This window comes from Oncorhynchus clarkii, chromosome 26 (assembly GCF_045791955.1).
Source record: "Oncorhynchus clarkii lewisi isolate Uvic-CL-2024 chromosome 26, UVic_Ocla_1.0, whole genome shotgun sequence".
NCBI classification, from domain to species: domain Eukaryota; kingdom Metazoa; phylum Chordata; class Actinopteri; order Salmoniformes; family Salmonidae; genus Oncorhynchus; species Oncorhynchus clarkii.
In genome coordinates, this window is record NC_092172.1 from 4318624 (window position 1) to 4336298 (window position 17675).

At 41.0% G+C, this 17675-nt stretch overlaps 1 protein-coding gene across 1 annotated transcript in view; it reads left to right on the top strand.

Annotated features, from left to right (window-relative positions):
• LOC139384527 (protein kinase C-binding protein NELL1-like) overlaps nt 1–17675 on the top strand; it is a 366687-nt gene that overhangs the window by 182045 nt on the left and 166967 nt on the right. Inside the window, exons 9-11 of the mRNA XM_071129356.1 lie at nt 2098–2200; nt 8142–8215; nt 14336–14435. Coding sequence (XP_070985457.1) covers nt 2098–2200; nt 8142–8215; nt 14336–14435 — 277 coding nt within the window. The remainder of the gene's footprint in view (nt 1–2097; nt 2201–8141; nt 8216–14335; nt 14436–17675) is intronic.

A 17675-nucleotide genomic window follows, 5' to 3' on the forward strand; every position in this document is an offset into this window, starting at 1 on the left:
CATGCCTGTTAGGTGTGGGGTGTACTAAGCTGGGTCATCTGATGCGGAGCAGGAGCAGATCGTTGAGTCTGAAACTCTGGCACATCTGTTTATACAGTGTCCCAGGTTGGTTGGGATGATTGACCTGATCACTTCTTTGTTCTCAGCTTTGGTAGAGGTTTCCTCTCCCCAACTGTTTATATTTAGGCTAAAGTACAGGTTTAGTCGAAGGGGTGTAGTTATTTTGCTTAATTTTGTGTTAGGGGCAGCTAAATTAGCAATATGGAATACCCGAAAGAACAGTATTCGGGGACAGGGGTCTGTGGATGTGGTGGGAATGCTGGAGGGAGTGTTGACAGTGAGGCTGCTGGTTGAGTTTGCCATTTACAAACTGGTTAACAATATTGATCAGTTTATGAGTATATGGGGTATTCAGAGTCTGTTGTGTGCAGTTACTGTGGAGGAGGATTTGGTGCTGTGTTTTTAATTGATGTGTAACTATGGTTTTGTAGTGTTGTGTTTTTATTGTGTTGTGGGATTATTTAAAACTCTATCTCTCTCTCTCTCTCTCTCTCTCTCTCTCTCTGTCTCTGTGTGTGTACTCTGTTTTTTTGTTGATGCTTTCCAATGTACCAAGTAATTATCTTTTTGTTTTCTCATGATTTGGTTGGGTCTAATTGTGTTGCTGTCGTGGGGCCAGTTTGTGAGCAGAGTCCCTGTACCAGCTGGCAGAGGGTACTCTTCTCCAGGTTCATCTCTCTGTAGGTGAGGACTTTGTTATGGAAGGTTTGAGAATCACTTCTTGCAGGTGTTTGTCACATGTTGTGAATTTTTGGTATTTTTATATTTTTAGCAAGATCCTATTTGGAATGTCAAATTTTATGTTATTTTTGATGGAGCAGAAGGCCCTTCTTGCCTCGTCTCTCAGATCGTTATCTGTGGTGCTGATGTTTAGGCTGAGGTATGTATCGTTTTTGTGTGCTCTATGGCAACAATGTTTAGGTGGAATTTGTGTTCATGGTCCTGGCATCTGGACCTTTTTTGGAAAACCATTATTTTTGTCTTACTGAGATTAACTGCCTGGGCCAAAGTCTGGCAGAAGATTTAGTTAATGCTGCAGGCCCTCTTTGGTTGGGGACAGAAGCACCAGACCATGTGCAAACAGTAAACATTTAAGGTGAGGCCGGGTGCTGCAGACTGTTCTTGTGCCCTCACCAGTTCATTGATATAAATGTTGAAGAGGGTGGGGCTCAAGCTGCATCCCTCTCTCACCCCCTGGCCCTGAGGAAGGAAATCGGTGTTTTTTTATCATATTTTTACTGAACACTTGCTGTTTGTGTACATGGATTTTTTAATGTTGAACATTTTACCCCAACACTGCTGTCAATCCATTTAGTAAAAATTTGGTAAAAAGCCAATTTAACATTTGCTCAGAACATTGTTTTTGCTGAGGAAATGTAGGAGTCTGCTGTTAATGATAATGCAGATGATTTTCCCGTGGTTGCTGTTGATGCATATACCACGGTAGTTATTGTCAAATTTGTTTCCACTTTTGTGGATTTGGGGGGGATCAGATGTATCACCTATTGGAGAAACCACAAGAAATCTAAGTAAACTTCAATTCTATTTGGCTCTAAACAGACTGTACACGGTGACAGACTATCTGACCACTGTAACAGATTGAAAACTGAGAAAAACACAAACTATGTACAGACTCAGTGAGCACAGCTAGGCCATAGAGACCGGTTGTCCCAGGCAAACCTGGCTGCCCAGAGAGGACAGGCTATGCTCATTCTGCCCTTGTAACAACGTGTGCGGAGAGTCGGGAAGCAAGTTCAGGGAGTGAGTGTTTTAATGAAAAAACCGCAGCATAATCCAAAACAGGTAACACAAACCAGAAACCGAAACAATGACGCCCGGGGAAGGAGTTTGATTATGTGATTTGCACAAATAACAGATGAGGACTGATAAATAAGGACATGAGTTTTGAATGCAGTATGTTTTTGTCTGTCTGTTTTACACATCTTGTTGGCAGTGCCAAAGACACGGGCACACACTGGGATGTTAGAGCTCTGTAATGCTATCTGTTTGTTTTAGGGTAATCTTTTGTCTCTTCAGAATGGAGTGGTGGAGTGTCGCAGGATATTCTGTCCCCCTGCCAACTGCTCAGAGGACTCTCTTCCCGTGCATGTGGTGGGCACCTGCTGCAAGAAATGCAGACGTGAGTACTGTCATCATGCCTCGACCACAGAGTGAGGAGACAATGTGCTAGAGCACGGCACTCACATGGGTCAAGAGCTAGGCTGTGTATAGTTTGAGAATAGGGACAGTGTGTCCAGTGGAGTTGTTATTGTTTTAAAGTGTGGCACATAGAAAAAACGTTGTTTTTGTTCCTAAAGGGGTATAAACGCCTGTCACAGGGGTAGTACCCTGTACGGTACTTTCTTTGTACCTTTAATTATAGGTACAGAAAGCATTCGGAAAGCATTTATACTCCTTGACTTATTTCACATTTTGTTGTGTTACAGCCTGAATTTTAAATTGTTAAAATGTAGATTTTGTTTCACTGATCTACACACAGTACCCCATAATGTCAAAGTGGAATTTAAAAAAATAATAAAACATTTAAAGCTGAAATGTCTTTAGTCAATAAGAATTCAACCCTTTGTTATGGCAAGCCTAAGTATGTTCAGGGGTAAAAATGTGCTAAACAAATCACATAATAAGTTGGATGGACTCATTTGGTGTTCAATAATAGTAGTTAACATGAATTGTTTAATGGCTACCCCATCTCTGTACCCCACACATACAATTATATGTAAGGTCCCTCAATCAATGCCCATTTTTACTGGGCTCTACTCATATAGAACACACACACACACCTACACATATTTGGGACAAAAAATGAGCTCCACCTTGAACTTCAACCTGTCCATGAATGAACTGAGAGACAAAGCAAGAAGGGCTTTCTATGCCATTAAAATATATATTAAATTAGACATACCAATTAGGATCTGGCTCAAAATATTCAAATCAATAATATAACAAATTGCACAATATGGCAGTGAAATGTGGGTCCGCTTACAAAACAAGAATTTTACCAATTGTACAAACACCCAATTGAAATGCTGCATACAGAATGTTGTAAGAGCATCCCCAGAGTACAGAGAAAAACTCCAATCAATGCATGCAGAGCAGAATTAGGTCAATTCCCTTTTCTTCTCAATATCCAAAAAAGAGCCAACAAATGCTATAATCATTTAAAAACAAGTGACCCCCTACATACAAAGCCCTCGATGCAAGAGGTGACCATAGAGAAGAGTCCCCTCAGCAGCTGGTCCAATCAAACAAAGCCTCAAGAAAGCACTCAGAAAATCTGACCCAACCAAATGATTACAAATAAAAATAAAAAATGCATCACCTATTGGAGAAACCAGTAAGTAAACCAGTAAAGTAAACTTCAATGCTATTTGGCTCTAAACAAACAGTACACGGTGGCAGACTATCTAACCACTGTAACGGATAGAAAACTGAGGAAAACACTATGTACAGACACAATGAGCACAGCCTGGCCATAGGGACCAGTTGTCTGGTTTCATAATAAGTTCATTGACTCATTTGGTGTTCAATAACAGTGGTTAACATGATTTTTTTTTTTATGGATAAGCCATCTCTGTACCCCACACATACAGGACCCCCTGTAAGGACCCTCAATCGAGTATTGCGTTTCAAGCACATTCAACCACAAAGACCAGGGAGATGTTTTAATGCCTCAAAAAGAAGGGCACAGATTGGTAGATATGTAAAAATAGGCAGAACACTTAATATCCCTTTGAGCATGGTAAAGTTATTAATTACACTTTGGATATTGTATCAATACACCCAGTTACTACACAGATACAGGCGTTCTTCCTAACTCAGTTGCTGGAGAGGAAGGAAACAGCTCAGAGTTTCCATGAGGCCAATGGTGATTTTAAAACAGTTACAGAGTTGTGAAATTAGAAAACTGAGGATGGATCAACAACATTAAAGTTACTCCACAATTACTAACCTAAATGACAGGGTGAAAATAATGAAGCTTGTGAAAATGAAAATATTCCAAAACATAAATCCTGTTTTCAACCATGCACTTAAAGATGCACTATGCAGAAATCCCTCTGCCATTTCCTGGTTGCTAAAATTCTAATAGTCTGCCTAATTTCAATATATATGACTGAACAAGGAAGTATATTGTAGAGAATCATTGTACCATCCAAACCGTTGTGAAATATATTTTCAATAACCACAAACATTGTATTTTCAGCTGTTTGAAGCTGGTGTACAAAACCGAAAGTAAAAGACACAAAAACAAAACTTTAAAATGGAAACATAGAAATAGCGCAAATAAAACAGACTCTTCTTACACTTGCTTTCAATAAGCTTTACAGTGGCTTGTGAGAAGTATTCACCCCTCTTGGCATATTCCGTATTTTGTTGCCCTAAAACCTGTAATTAAAATATATTTTTGGAGGGTTTGTATTATTTGATTTACACAACATACTTTGAAGATGCAAAATATTTTTTTATTGTAAAACAAACAAGAAATAAGAAAGAAAAGCACAAAACTTGAGCGTACATAACTATTCATCCCTCAAAATCAACACTTTGTAGAGCCACCCTTTGCAGCAATTAAGCTGCAAGTCTCTTAGGGTATGTCTCTATAAGCTTAGCACATCTAGCCACTGGGATTGCTACCGATTCTTCAAGGCAAAACTGCTCCAACACCATCAAGTTGGATGGGTGGAGCTGGTGTACAGCAATTTTTAAGTCATACCACAGATTCTCAATTGGATTGAGGTCTGAGCTTTGACTAGGCCATTCCAAGACATTTAAACGTTTCCCCTTAAACCACTCGAGTATTGCTTTAGCAGTATGCTTAGGGTCATTGTCCTGCTGGAAGGGGAACCTCCATCCTAGTCTCAAATCTCTAGAAAACATGAAACAGCTTTCCCGCAAGAATCTCCCTGTATTTAGCATCATCCATCAATTCCGACCAGTTTCTCATTCCCTGCCGATTAAAAACATCCCCACAGCATGATGCCTCCACCACCATGCTTCACTGTGGGGATGGTGTTGTCATGACGTTGGCCTCTTTGGGTATAGCAAGCCCCATCCCCCTCTCCCTGCCTACCCCTTTCCTCCTTCAACTAGGTTGCTGTGGTCAGAGAGATGTCGTAAATTCCTGAGGATCTCCTCATGGACACACAGTGTAGAAAGAGTACATTTTCATAGAGAACAAAGCAATTCGTTCCACCTCACAGAACTTGAGGTACGAACAAATTTCATTTTCCGAAGAAAGTATAAAAGATCGGTGAAGAATCCAGCTACGAACTGGTCCATTTGTCACAACTTGGGGAAGCTCATGGGAGACGGTGTGGCCACATTACCATAATGCTGTTTATATAATAGCCTCAGATATGAGGTTTACATCTAATTGTTGAATAAGATGAATGAGTGAGCATGATAGTGTTTGTATAATTGTGTAATATGATTTTGGACTGTTTAATGAAGAAAAATAAAATTCCCTTTTGATTTGAACTAAATCAGAGGACCGTCCCAGAGCCCAGTCAAGGTGAGGCCTCCTAGGACAGCCCTTTTTCGGCCCTTCCGAATAAAACCCGCACTCGGGTTTTTGATCAGCAGACCGAGCTTACCTCAATTACGAGATGGCTAAAGGTTGCAGACCATGTTTTTCTCCATTAGAGGAGACAAAGGTTGTAGACCATTGCTGAATCTTTTAACCATACCACGTGGTTAAACTCTTAGACTATCGATACTGACAGAATAAGAACAAGTCTTTGATATTAATTACTAGTCTGCAGCTAGGAATTCAGTATCATTGAACACGAAGAACGACAACCGCCGAAACATCCACTCTATAACAAATTAATGAATGTCACTCTGAACTATCCCATATAACCAGGACGGAGAGAGAGAGGGAGAGAGACGGACAATTCTTCAAAATAAACTAACTTTTCACCAGCGATCAAGATAACACACTGAGCGTAAATATATATATTGATTGCAATTGTTCCCGAATGAGTGAGCGTTCATGTGCAAAGGATTAGCATTTCAATTGGTATGATTATCACTCTGTCGTGACTTCTAAGTTGACCCCCACTCCCCTTTTGTCTAACAAGCCGAAATGCCGGTTTAGCTCACTAGGGCACATTCTCCTATCATTTCATGTAACCATATTTGTTTGTTTATGCATTTCTGTGAATTACTTAGCAATAAATAAATGATATAAGACAATTGATGTATGGATGACTCATCGTGAAGACTGGGTTTGTGCAGATAATCAACAATTTACGACGTTTGGAATGAGGCTAATGTGAGGTAAAGTAAATAATTCATTAATTCGAAGACTAATTGATCAGATAAAATATCTGAAAAGGTTTTTTAGGAAATGATTACAAAGTTATCTAAATATTTTTCCTTGGTGCCCCGACTTCCTAGTAATTACGGTTGCATGATTAATCAGTCTAATCGCGTAATACTAATTACAGAGAATCTTTGATAAAAACTATGTCTTCAGTTTACTGATTGTAAAGACATGTCAGTGTACTCGGGGTGATGTGAGGTGTTGGGTTTGCATCCACATAGTGTTTTCCTTGATGGAAAAAAAGCTCAATTTTAGTCTCATCTGACCAGAGTACCTTCTTCCATATGTTTGGGGAGTCTCCCACATGCCTTTTGGCGTACACCAAACATGTTTGCTTATTTTGTCTTTTTAAGCAAATGGACTTTATTTAACTAATTATGTGACATCAGAAGGTAATTGGTTGCACCAGATCTTATTTTGGGGCTTCCTAGCAAAAGGGGTGAATACATATACATGCACCACTTTTCCGTTTTTTCCCCTATTTCTTTTAAACAATACATTTTTTACAGTTCACTTCACCAATTTGGACTATTTTGTGTATGTTCATTACATGAAATCCAAATAAAAACCCATTTATATTACAGGTTGTTATGCAACAAAATAGGAAAAACGCCAAAGGGGTGAATACTTTTGCAAGGCACTGTAAAGTATTACTACAAAAATTGTGGCAAAGGACTCTTTGTCCTGAATAAAAAGCGTTATGTTTGGGGCAAATCCAACACAACACATCACTGAGTACCGCTCTTCACATTTTCAATCATGGTTGTGGCTTCATCGTGTTATGGGTATGCTTGTCATCGGCAAGAACTAGGGAGTTTTTTGAATTAAATACAACTATAAGCACAAGCGAAATCGTAGAGGCAAACCTGGTTCAGTCTGTTTTCCAACAGACACTGGGAGACAAATTCACCTTTCAGCAGGACAAGGCCAAATCTACACTGGAGTTGCTTACCAAGATGACACTGAATATTCACGAGTGGCCTACAGTTTTGAATTAAATCGTTTTGAAAAACTATGGCATGACTTTAAAATGGCTGTCTAGCAATGATCAACAATTAAGATGACAGAGCTTGAAGAATTTCAAAATGGACAAATATTGTACAATCCAGGTGTGCAAAGCTCTTAGGGCCAGATGCCGACTTCAGAATGTATGACTTTCCTACACTACACACACCTTTCCTATGCACTTCTCAGTATTTGGTGTACAGACTTAATTCATGTGCTTAATGCGCTCTTCAGGTGTGAACCTTGCACACTCTGAATAAATTTCATTCAACTGCTGAAAACCCTCCCACTTGCTAGCCAAAATGTCTCATGGCTTTGTCATTCAATAGCATTTTAAGTACATTTTCATCTTAAGCCATCCCTTTAAATATGGTGCACCTTTTGATTATAATTTTGTCAACGGACTCAATAGAATACTTTGAGAGAATGGGTTGAGAATATATTGATCAACGAAATGTCACATAGGCCTTCCTAATTAATATATCAGATAGGGTTACAAAATTCAAATAGCTTTCACAAAATTCCCAGGTTTAACAGAAATCCTGTTTGGAATATGGCTGAAATCAGGAGAGAATAAAGCAGGAAATCTGGGAATCCTCCAACCAGAATTTATAGAAAATCTGGGAATTTTAGAAATGTAACCGGCATGTTGCAACCCTAATACCAGAATTGCTTTACTGTATATATACTCACATATCACAAATGATAATGTCCTTTTTCTTTGTCCCCACAGCAAAATGCACCTACATGGCCCAAACTTTGTCAGAGGGCCAGCGTCTGCTAATGAAAAGGTGCACCGAATGCAAGGTAACAACGGATCCATCCTTCCCTGACTAACAGCATTTGGGTTGTAACAATACCATTATTGTGATACTCAGAACTATTGTGAAGTATTGTGATACTCAGAAGTACTGTGAAGTATCATGATATTCATGGCAAGTAAACAAAACCTGTAAACAAAACCTGAAGCAGACTTAATTTCTTGAGGAAAACGGTCCTAATTTTGGAAACAAAGAAACAAACAGCATTACGTGTCACCCAGTGTCAAATTTGTGTATATTCGAAGCTATAGCACACAATATTTTACATAAAGCAGGTTTTCAAAGAGTTGAGTTTGCTTCGTGTTTTCCTTCTAGCCATCGAAAATCGAGTATCATATTATTGTGATACTGGTATCGTAACAAGCAAGTTGTACAACTCGGTTCTGTAGATTGATCTCTGTGTTATTTAATTATCCAACTGGCTTTATTAGTTCTCAGAGCCCAGACACAATATGTTGTCATGCCTGTACTGTGAGGATCACAATGGGTCAGATTAGCTTGGCAATGATTGACAATAACCAGACCTTCTCTCACCCACAGAAGAAGGGACGAGGGAACTGTGCTGGTTTGACAGTTTACACCCTGTTGTAAATCACAGGAGAAGGAGGGCTCTTTCTCCGCCTTTAGTATCAACCAAAGGAATTGCTTTGTTTCAGTTTTTCCCCGCTGAAACTCTAACACGGTCAAATGTGGATAGTGGAACAATATTTCTAACAGAAGAATGTGGGGGATGGTCAGTGGGGATCTATAGAAAACAAATGTAATATTGCTTTTAATTGTGTGATGTTATTAACTGTATGGACGAAATACTGTTCCTCGGAAAGTATATCCCATTTATCTGTCAAGTTCCCATCCAATACATTGTGCATATAATATGAAAAATCATGAATGTATTTCAGTTAAGATATGCATGTGATTTTAGGAGGTATAAGAGAATCTATCTTTTGCAAACTGTACATAAGTAGGTAGCCATGCCCCGAGTGAGGTCGGAGTGACTGTCAGATGGACGGCGCCGTCCCCTTTGGCCAGAGTGCATAAAAAGCCTTGGTAACGAAATTAGAATTTGACCAGGAAACATGAGGTGGTAGCTACAGGTGGTAGCTCCACACCTCAACACGAGGTGAAGAAATAAACACATTTTATTTTAGACCAGAGAGACGGAGAGGTGAAGCTCATGTCCATAGTGGTCCGAATTCTGAACCCTGAGCAATCAACATGAGGAGGAAGAGGCGACAAACTCCCCTCTCAGTCAACTGCTACAGCTGATTAGCTGTCCTGAGTAAAATATCTCAAACTCTTCAAAACATCCTTCTACCCTTGTCAAATCACCATAGTATTTTACTCTCATCACCAATGGGAACCGTTGACATGGCTGGCTATCTTCCAGAGTGAACAACCGTAGAAGACGGGAAAGGTGAGACCCCTTTCAGACAATCATAGCCATACAGCTTGCCGCTGAAAGGCCACAATCTTCTTAAGGAGTGCTGGCTCCATCCGAACAAAGGCAATCACACGTAAATACATTCATGATTTCTTATTTCAAACGGGCGGCAGTTCGTGTGCAAACTATATGATTAATGCTACTGTGAGAATAGTTCTGAAATGTCTCGACGATAAGTGTACCTTTTTCTCTCTCTCTCTACCCCCTTCTCCATCTATGTGGTAACAAGCCGTCATATTTTGTCAGTCCGTTCGGGACCTTTGCAAAGGGTGTAAGTTTATTCTGTGTTATGATTTAGTAAATAATAATATTCATAATAATATTCATTTAAAGAAATAAATAAAGCAATTTGTGTAGAACTGAATCATGAGCAAGGCTGGGGTTTATGCAGATGGTTACGACTGTTCAGAATTATGATATGAATAATAAAATGACTGTTTATCGATGAAATAGATATATACCTAATAGAGTTTCATTTGGGAGATGGTAAATCTTTAAACAACCTCTTCCATGGTGCCACAAATTCCTAATGAGTTAGTTGTTACATGATTCATTTAATCTGGTAACAATTAAACACAGTTAGTGGATTAAATAAATAAGTCAGATTAATGAATGTAAAGTCACGACACTGTTCAATCTTTCTTTTTTTCTTTCTCTTCCATGGGTGAGATATGAGGGTATTTGAGAGTAATGTATGAACTTACAAACAAAGGGCTGTTTGAAGTGTTTGAGGGGTAAATCTAAGGAGCAGGGCTGTGTCCCAATACGATCCCTCGATAGAGGCGTGGTCAAAAGTAATATATTATTGTGAATAGATTGCAATTTGGGTCGCAGATTAAGGAGCAGGCAGCACAGGGACCGTATTGCAGTGCAGTAGACTATAATTAAAGTAATTATTCCACTGAGGGAATAAATGCTGCCATTTATCTTAAAAGGCATTTTTCAAAGATAAAATGTGTGTTTTACTTTCGTCTTTGGTTACAATGAGACTAGCCAGCCGGAGAGGAAAAAGGTTTTAAGGCCCCCTTTAGACTGTAAAGTGGTAATCTGTGCTGTGCAGCTAGCTTTCCTTCAGACAGTGATTACAGTCTCCATCATCTGTCACCATGGTTGTTAAAGTGGAGAACTAGCCAGTTCAATAATATACAGTACCAGTCAAAATGTTGGACACACTACTCATTCAAGGGTTTTTCTTTTTTTAAATAACTATTTTCTACATGGTAGAATAATCAAAATATCAAAACTATGAAATAACACATATGGAATCATGTAGTAACCACAAAAAGTGTTAAACATATCAAAATATATATTTATGTTTTCAAATCTTCAAAGTAGCCACCCTTTGCCTTGATGACCGCTTTGCACACTCTTGGCATTCTCTCAACCAGATTAATGAGGAATGCTTTTCCAAAAGCCTTGAAGGAGTTCCCAACTATGCTGAGCATCCCAAACCATCTTAATTGGTTTGAGGCCAGGTGAATGTGGAGGCCAGGTCGTCTGATGCAGCACTCCATTTCTCTCCTTCTTGGAAAAATAGTCCTTACAAAGGCTGGAGGTGTGTTTTGGGTCATTTTCCTGTTGAAAAACTAATTACAGTCCCACTAAGTGCAAACCAGATGGGATGGCGTATCGCTGCAGAATGCTGTGGTAGCCGTCCTGGTTAAGCCTTGAATTCTAAATAAATCACTTACAGTGTCAACAGCAAAGCACTACCACACAATCAAACCTCCTCCTCCATGCTTCACATTGGAAACCACATATGCGGAGATCATCCGTTCACCAAAAATCTCAAATTTGTACTCTTCAGACAGATTTCCAATGGTCAAATTTCCGTTGCTTGAGTTTCTTGGCCCATGCAAGTCTCTTCTTCTAATTGGTGTCCTTTCGTAGTGATTTCTTTGAAGCAGTTTCACGATGAAGGCCTTATTCACGCAGTCTCCTCTGAACAGTTGATGTTGAGATGTGTCTGTTACTTGAACTCTGTGAAGCATTTACTTGGGCTGCAATTTCTGAGGCTGGTAACTCTAATGAACTTATCCTCTGCAGCAGAGGTAATTCTGGGTCTTCCTGTCCTGTGACGGTCCTCATGAGAGCCAGTTTCATCATAGTGCTTGATGGTTTTTGCATCTGCACTTGAATAAACTTTCCTAACATTTTCAGAATTTACTGATCGTCATGTCTAAAGTAATGATAGACTGTCCTTTCTCTTTGCTTATTTGAGCTGTTCTTGACATCATTTAGAATTGGTCTTTTACCAAATAGGGCTATCTTCTGTGTACCATCCCTACCTTGACACAACACAACTGATTGTCTCAAACACATTCCACATCTTAACTTTTAACAAGAAACACCATGTTAATTGAATTGCATTCAAGTTGACTACCTCATGAAGCTGGATGAGAGAATGCTTTGATTGTGCAAAGCTGTCATCAAGGCAAAGGGTGGCTACTGAAGAATATAAAATATAAATAATATTTTGATTTGTTTAACTCTTTTTTGGTTACTACATGATTCCATATGTGTTATTTCATAGTTTTGATGTCTTCACTATTATTCTACAATGTTGAAAATAGTACAAATTAAGAAACCCTGAAAAGAGTAGGTGTGTCCAAACTTTTGACTGGTACTGTAGGTGTATACACTTCCCTTGATCAAATTGCAGCAATCAGAGAGCTTAAAGGGGAAATTTGGACATTTACATTTAGAAAGTTGCCCTTCTCACTCCTCTTTATTTGTAGCTATTAGTCGTGTAAGTTAGCTCGAGGTTGTAGTGGCTGTTTAACCTTATACTGCATTGGGCTAAATCAGGGTTCCACAGAGTGTTACTTGGTAGTCTTAAACAAATCTAATTTGAAACAAAAGTATACACCTCACACATGGTTATGGGCTTTAAAAAAGGAGACATCTGTACCATGTCAAATATAGAGTTGAAATGTATTACAGTTTGTGTTTGCATCCCATTATTACACTTTATATATATCACAGAAGACTGAAATATAACAAAACCGTTTGACATAGAAACACTGGATTTTTGGCGGCTTTCAACTTTGTGGCATCAGTTTGGGGAAGGCCCTTTCCTGTTTCAGCATGACAATGCCCCCGTGAACAATGTGAGGTCCATACAGAAATGGTTTGTCTAGATCTGTGTGGAATAACTTGACTGGCCTGCACAGAGCTCTGACCTCAACCCCATTGAACACCTTTGGGAAGAATTGGAACGCAGACTGCAAGCCAGGCCTAATCGCCCAACATCAGTGCCCACATCATGTAATTCAGTCAAGCAGTAAAATCAGAACAGCATGGAGTTGTCACACCTGCTCCCGCTCTCCCTCCCTGGCGGGCGAAGGCGCCTGGCTCCCCAACATTACGCACTCCTGCCACCATCAGTACGCACACCTGCCTTTCCCCGTCAAGCACATCAGCGATTACTGGACTCACCTTGACTCAATTACCTCTGTCATTACCTTCCCAATATCTGTTCCCCACTCTATTCCCTGCTGCAGCATTAGTTGTCGTTTTGTACCCATGTGCTGACGCTGTTCTTCACCTGGTCTTTGTGTCTGTTTCCTGATTAAATGTTGACTCCCCGTACCTGCTTCTCATCTCCTGCGTCATTCCTTACAGGAGTGTGAAGAGACACACACACACACAGGCACACACATTGCATTCTCAAACATGCTAAGACACACACTCTACCTACCCATACATTTGAATATTGTTTTTCTGCTGTATTATTGATTTTTGGTTGTAGATATGTTATGGTAGAGTAGTATGTCATAGTATGTTATGTTATGTATTGTTTTATTGTATGTAATTGTGAATGGACCACAGAAAGCCTTGCTGCTGCTGGGATCCGGAATAAATAAATATTATACACAGTGCACTACTTTTCACCAGGGGCCATATGGTTATGGTCAAAAGTATTGCACTATGTAGGGAATATGGTGTGGGAAATATGGTGTGTGATATTTGGGAAACAAACCCAGTTGGTGTAGCACCTGGAAGGGGGTGACTTTGAAGTAACTTTGAAATAGAGAGGTGTCTAAGATGTCTCAGTCAATGCTTCACACCTTGAGAGGCACACAGGGACCATGGAGGAGCGGAAACTGAGACAGGTTGACGAATGTAACTGTGCGCATGGCTATTTATTTCAAAAGTCCATGGGAGGATGAGGAAGACGGATTTATAGAGGAGAGCCTGAGTTTTCGCCCTTTCTTTGTGAATCTGTGTATATCCCTGTCTCTCTGCATTTACATTCATGTTGTGGGTACTGTGCCTATATTCTGTAGTAGTGTGTTTCTCTTTTTGCAAGTGTCGAGGATCAGTGTAAAATATAATTATCCTTCGGCTACAAGGATGCAAGCGCACTAATTTATTCAAACAACCAACTAACATACAAGATAACGCTGTACATTTAATATTAAACAATTAGCATTTCACCCTAACACTTCCTGGTCATATTCAAAAAGGGTCTGTGTTTATCTTTTGCATTTGTGCTTTGCTATATGCTACGAAAGTCAATAATTTTTTGACATCATGTAATTATTGGAATCAACCTATCGCTAACATGCTAATTATAATCTAATGTTAATTGCCCCTGGGGGGTTAAATAAAGTTGTATTGATTTGAGTTGCTTGAATATGTGTATTTGGGTTGTGTTTGCAGAATGGGCTGATGGTGAAAGTGACAGAGAACTGTCCGGAGCTCAACTGCACCCTCAAGGAACAGATCCTACCTGACAACAGGTGCTGCAATGTCTGCAAAGGTTGGTCCTTCACCTTTGAAGTCACTTGCTACTGTTTCAGCCCTCAGTCCCTCTCCCCTTGCAGTTTCTCATTGGCCGAGCTATCATCTTCTGCTACCCAACATTTAATTAGTCTGAATCATTCCTCATTGCCGTTTATCATTGGTCCCACCCTTACAACCCGTAAGGGAGCATGGAGAAGCTTACAGAGCCAATCCTGGCCTGCTGCTTGTTTGAGTGGAGTCAATGTCTGTGTCCCAAATGGCTCCATATTCCCTGTATAGTGCACTTATACTGTATAGTGCATAACTTTTCATCAGGGCCCATAAGGCTCTGGTCAAAAGTAGTGCCCTATGTAGGGAACAGGGTCTCTATTTGTCTCTTTACGTCCTGCATGAATATTTTATCCGTTGTTGACTTGAGTTCAAAGCAAAATGTTCTGTCTGCTTTAGACCGGCTCTCGCCATGCCAATTTGCATAATTTGTACCATTTTGAAAGCGAAAGGATATATTCGCTAAATATCCATAGATAATTTTGAAAATAGACTGAATACACAGAAACAGTTAGAGGCAGGCGACTGTGAAATGATGTGAATAAGAGAGATATGTGGAAAAAATATGCGCACCTTGGAGATGAATATGGTCAATTTCAACTGAACAAATTCAGATTTGTTAAACCAAGACTTATCGTTTGGTCTATGTATTTTGGCCATTCAGATAAACATCAGTGCAGTGCAGAGGAGCGGAGTCTTTTCCTTTTCAGGACATCTTCCACTCATAACCTGCCATTATCTCCTTATGGGTTGAATGAGGCCTGTTATATTGGATATTACCTACTAGTCATTAAGTCAGCATTTTCTACCTTTTCCATTGCACTGAATGGAAAGGTTTAAATCCCTCGGAAAAGGGATTGGGGGATGTGTGTGTGCACGCTGTAGGCCTGCAAGTGCATTTCCTTTTCTGTCTCCCTCATGGCGTCAGCCAAACTTCCACCTCTCAAGTTCTGATTCTTTGTACATGTAAGACCTCTTCGGAGAAAGAGGGATAGGGAGGGAGAGAAAGAGAGAATATGACAGAGAAAGAGAGGGAGAAAGAGAGAGAGAGAAAAATATCAGAGAGCGTATATGCAGAGCGAAGGAGAGAGATTGCAGAGAAGGAAAGACAGAGGGATAAAGAATGAAAAACATGTCAGAGAGAGAAACAAATATCCCCTGTGCTGCACACTCACCTTGCCCTCTACCCCACGATACAAAACAACATCACACATCACACATCACAATAACCAAAACCTCACCACTTCTTCAACTGTATATCCAACCCATCTTCCCAAGCTATCTGCCTCCGTGACACACCATATCTCCTGAAACATCTCCCCACTTTTTACCATTTTATAGAACTCAAATTCCACCCTAAGGCGCACAGAGACCATCCCATTAAATAATAGTAAAAGGTCTGTTATCCCCCACCTTTGACCCTCTTCCTCCTTGTTAGCCAAATAGCTAAGTTTGCCTGAGCAAACAGAAAATCAACAACACACATTTGCCTTTTCCTTATTCGAATACCTGTACCAATTATAAATATCCCGACAGTAAACTCCACCCCCAACCTCTTACACAGACATTCCAACCGAGACATCAATGGCATTAACCTGGCAGAAAACATATGATGCACAGTTTCACTCGTGATAAAGAAGGACACCCCTGTCTGACTCCAGGGTCGACCCATGCCATTAGTTATTAGTGGCCAGGGATCCATGTAGAACCCTTCACTGGATGTCCCCTGACCTCTTTGTTACTGGGGGTTTGTAGAGCCTCCATCTAAAACCCACCATACTCTCCGCCTCACATATCCCCTGTCACTGATGTGCCTTCACTCCTGTTAGGCTCCTAATGTTCCTCACCTTAATGCAAAGGTTGTAGAGGGTTTTACCTCCCACCCACTCAAACTCCCCCAGGCTTGGAGTGTTAAAGTCTCTGCCGTCAACTGCAGTGGCGGAACCATTAGTGGCCCCTTCCCCTTTGGCTGCTTAAACACCTCCCTTACCGGCTCAGACAGTGCTTCCTGGACCTCCCCCAGGAATCTCTCCAGCAGCCTAAGAGATGTTAGTCCTGTTTGTTGTTCCAGGACTTCCTGTGTTTTCCACCCCCAGCAGCCGCAGGTCGCCCAGCCTTATTAAACCCACTGCCATCAGTTTATTTTGCAGGGTGACCGATTGAACCGATCTCAAAAGGATGACTGGATTGTGGGAGATAGGCTCCTCCCATAGCTGAGGCTCCACACCCCCTTCTCGTGTGGGCCTTAGCAGCTGCCAGGCCCTTAGCACCACAGAGTAAAATCTGAGACCTGCTGTACTCAGCCTCTCCAGCCTCATGAGGAACAGCTGCCGGTCCCAACCCTAATCTGCCAGCTCTCCTCAGCAGCGAGCATGCTGGTTCCCTCCAGCCAACATCAGTATGGAACAGCAGTCTCTGCGCCGACTTTAATCGAAAGGCAGCCACCCTGCTCTCCAGTTCCACCAGGCCCTGTCCTCCTTTGTGGACAACACTGCCGCCCTCAGCCAGTGATGGCCTGAGGGGGGTTGAGGACATACAGTTTATGCCACAGGAAGGATGCCGTCAGGTTGTTGATTATCAGCACCCTCACTCTATATGACACTTGGGACAGGAGACACCTCCAACTGGCCAATCTTGACACCAGTGCCTGTGACAGCCCCTCCCAGTTATTCCTGACCCACCTCTCCAAGCCCAGGTACACCCCTTTAAGCCCTTCACAACCCCACTGCAAACCACTGGATGCAGAGGGGGGCCCCTATCCCTCCTTGGCCCACATAACGGAGCTTTGCTTTTGCCCCAGTTCATCTTAGCTGATGAAGCTCCCTCGCACACCTTCAGACTGCATATCCTGCCCATCCCTGATCATCACAGAAATGTCATATGCATACGCTGACACTGCTATGCCTGTCAACACACCCATGCCTGTCTAGCACACTCCCTGCAGTCTCCTGCGTAGGAGGCCCTGAAAAAATCTATATGGCTAGTATATATAACTGCCCCGATAGAGACTATCCGTATCTAATGCCAGCCTCACTCAGACTGGCCTACTGAGCCCCCCTCCCACCTTGACCATACATGACGCCCCAGCATACTACATCTTCATACAAGCCAAAAACCTATCCCCAAACCCAAACACATACATCACATTGAATAGATACTCATGGTCCACTCTATCAAAAGCCTTCTCTTGGTCTAAAGAGAACAGTCC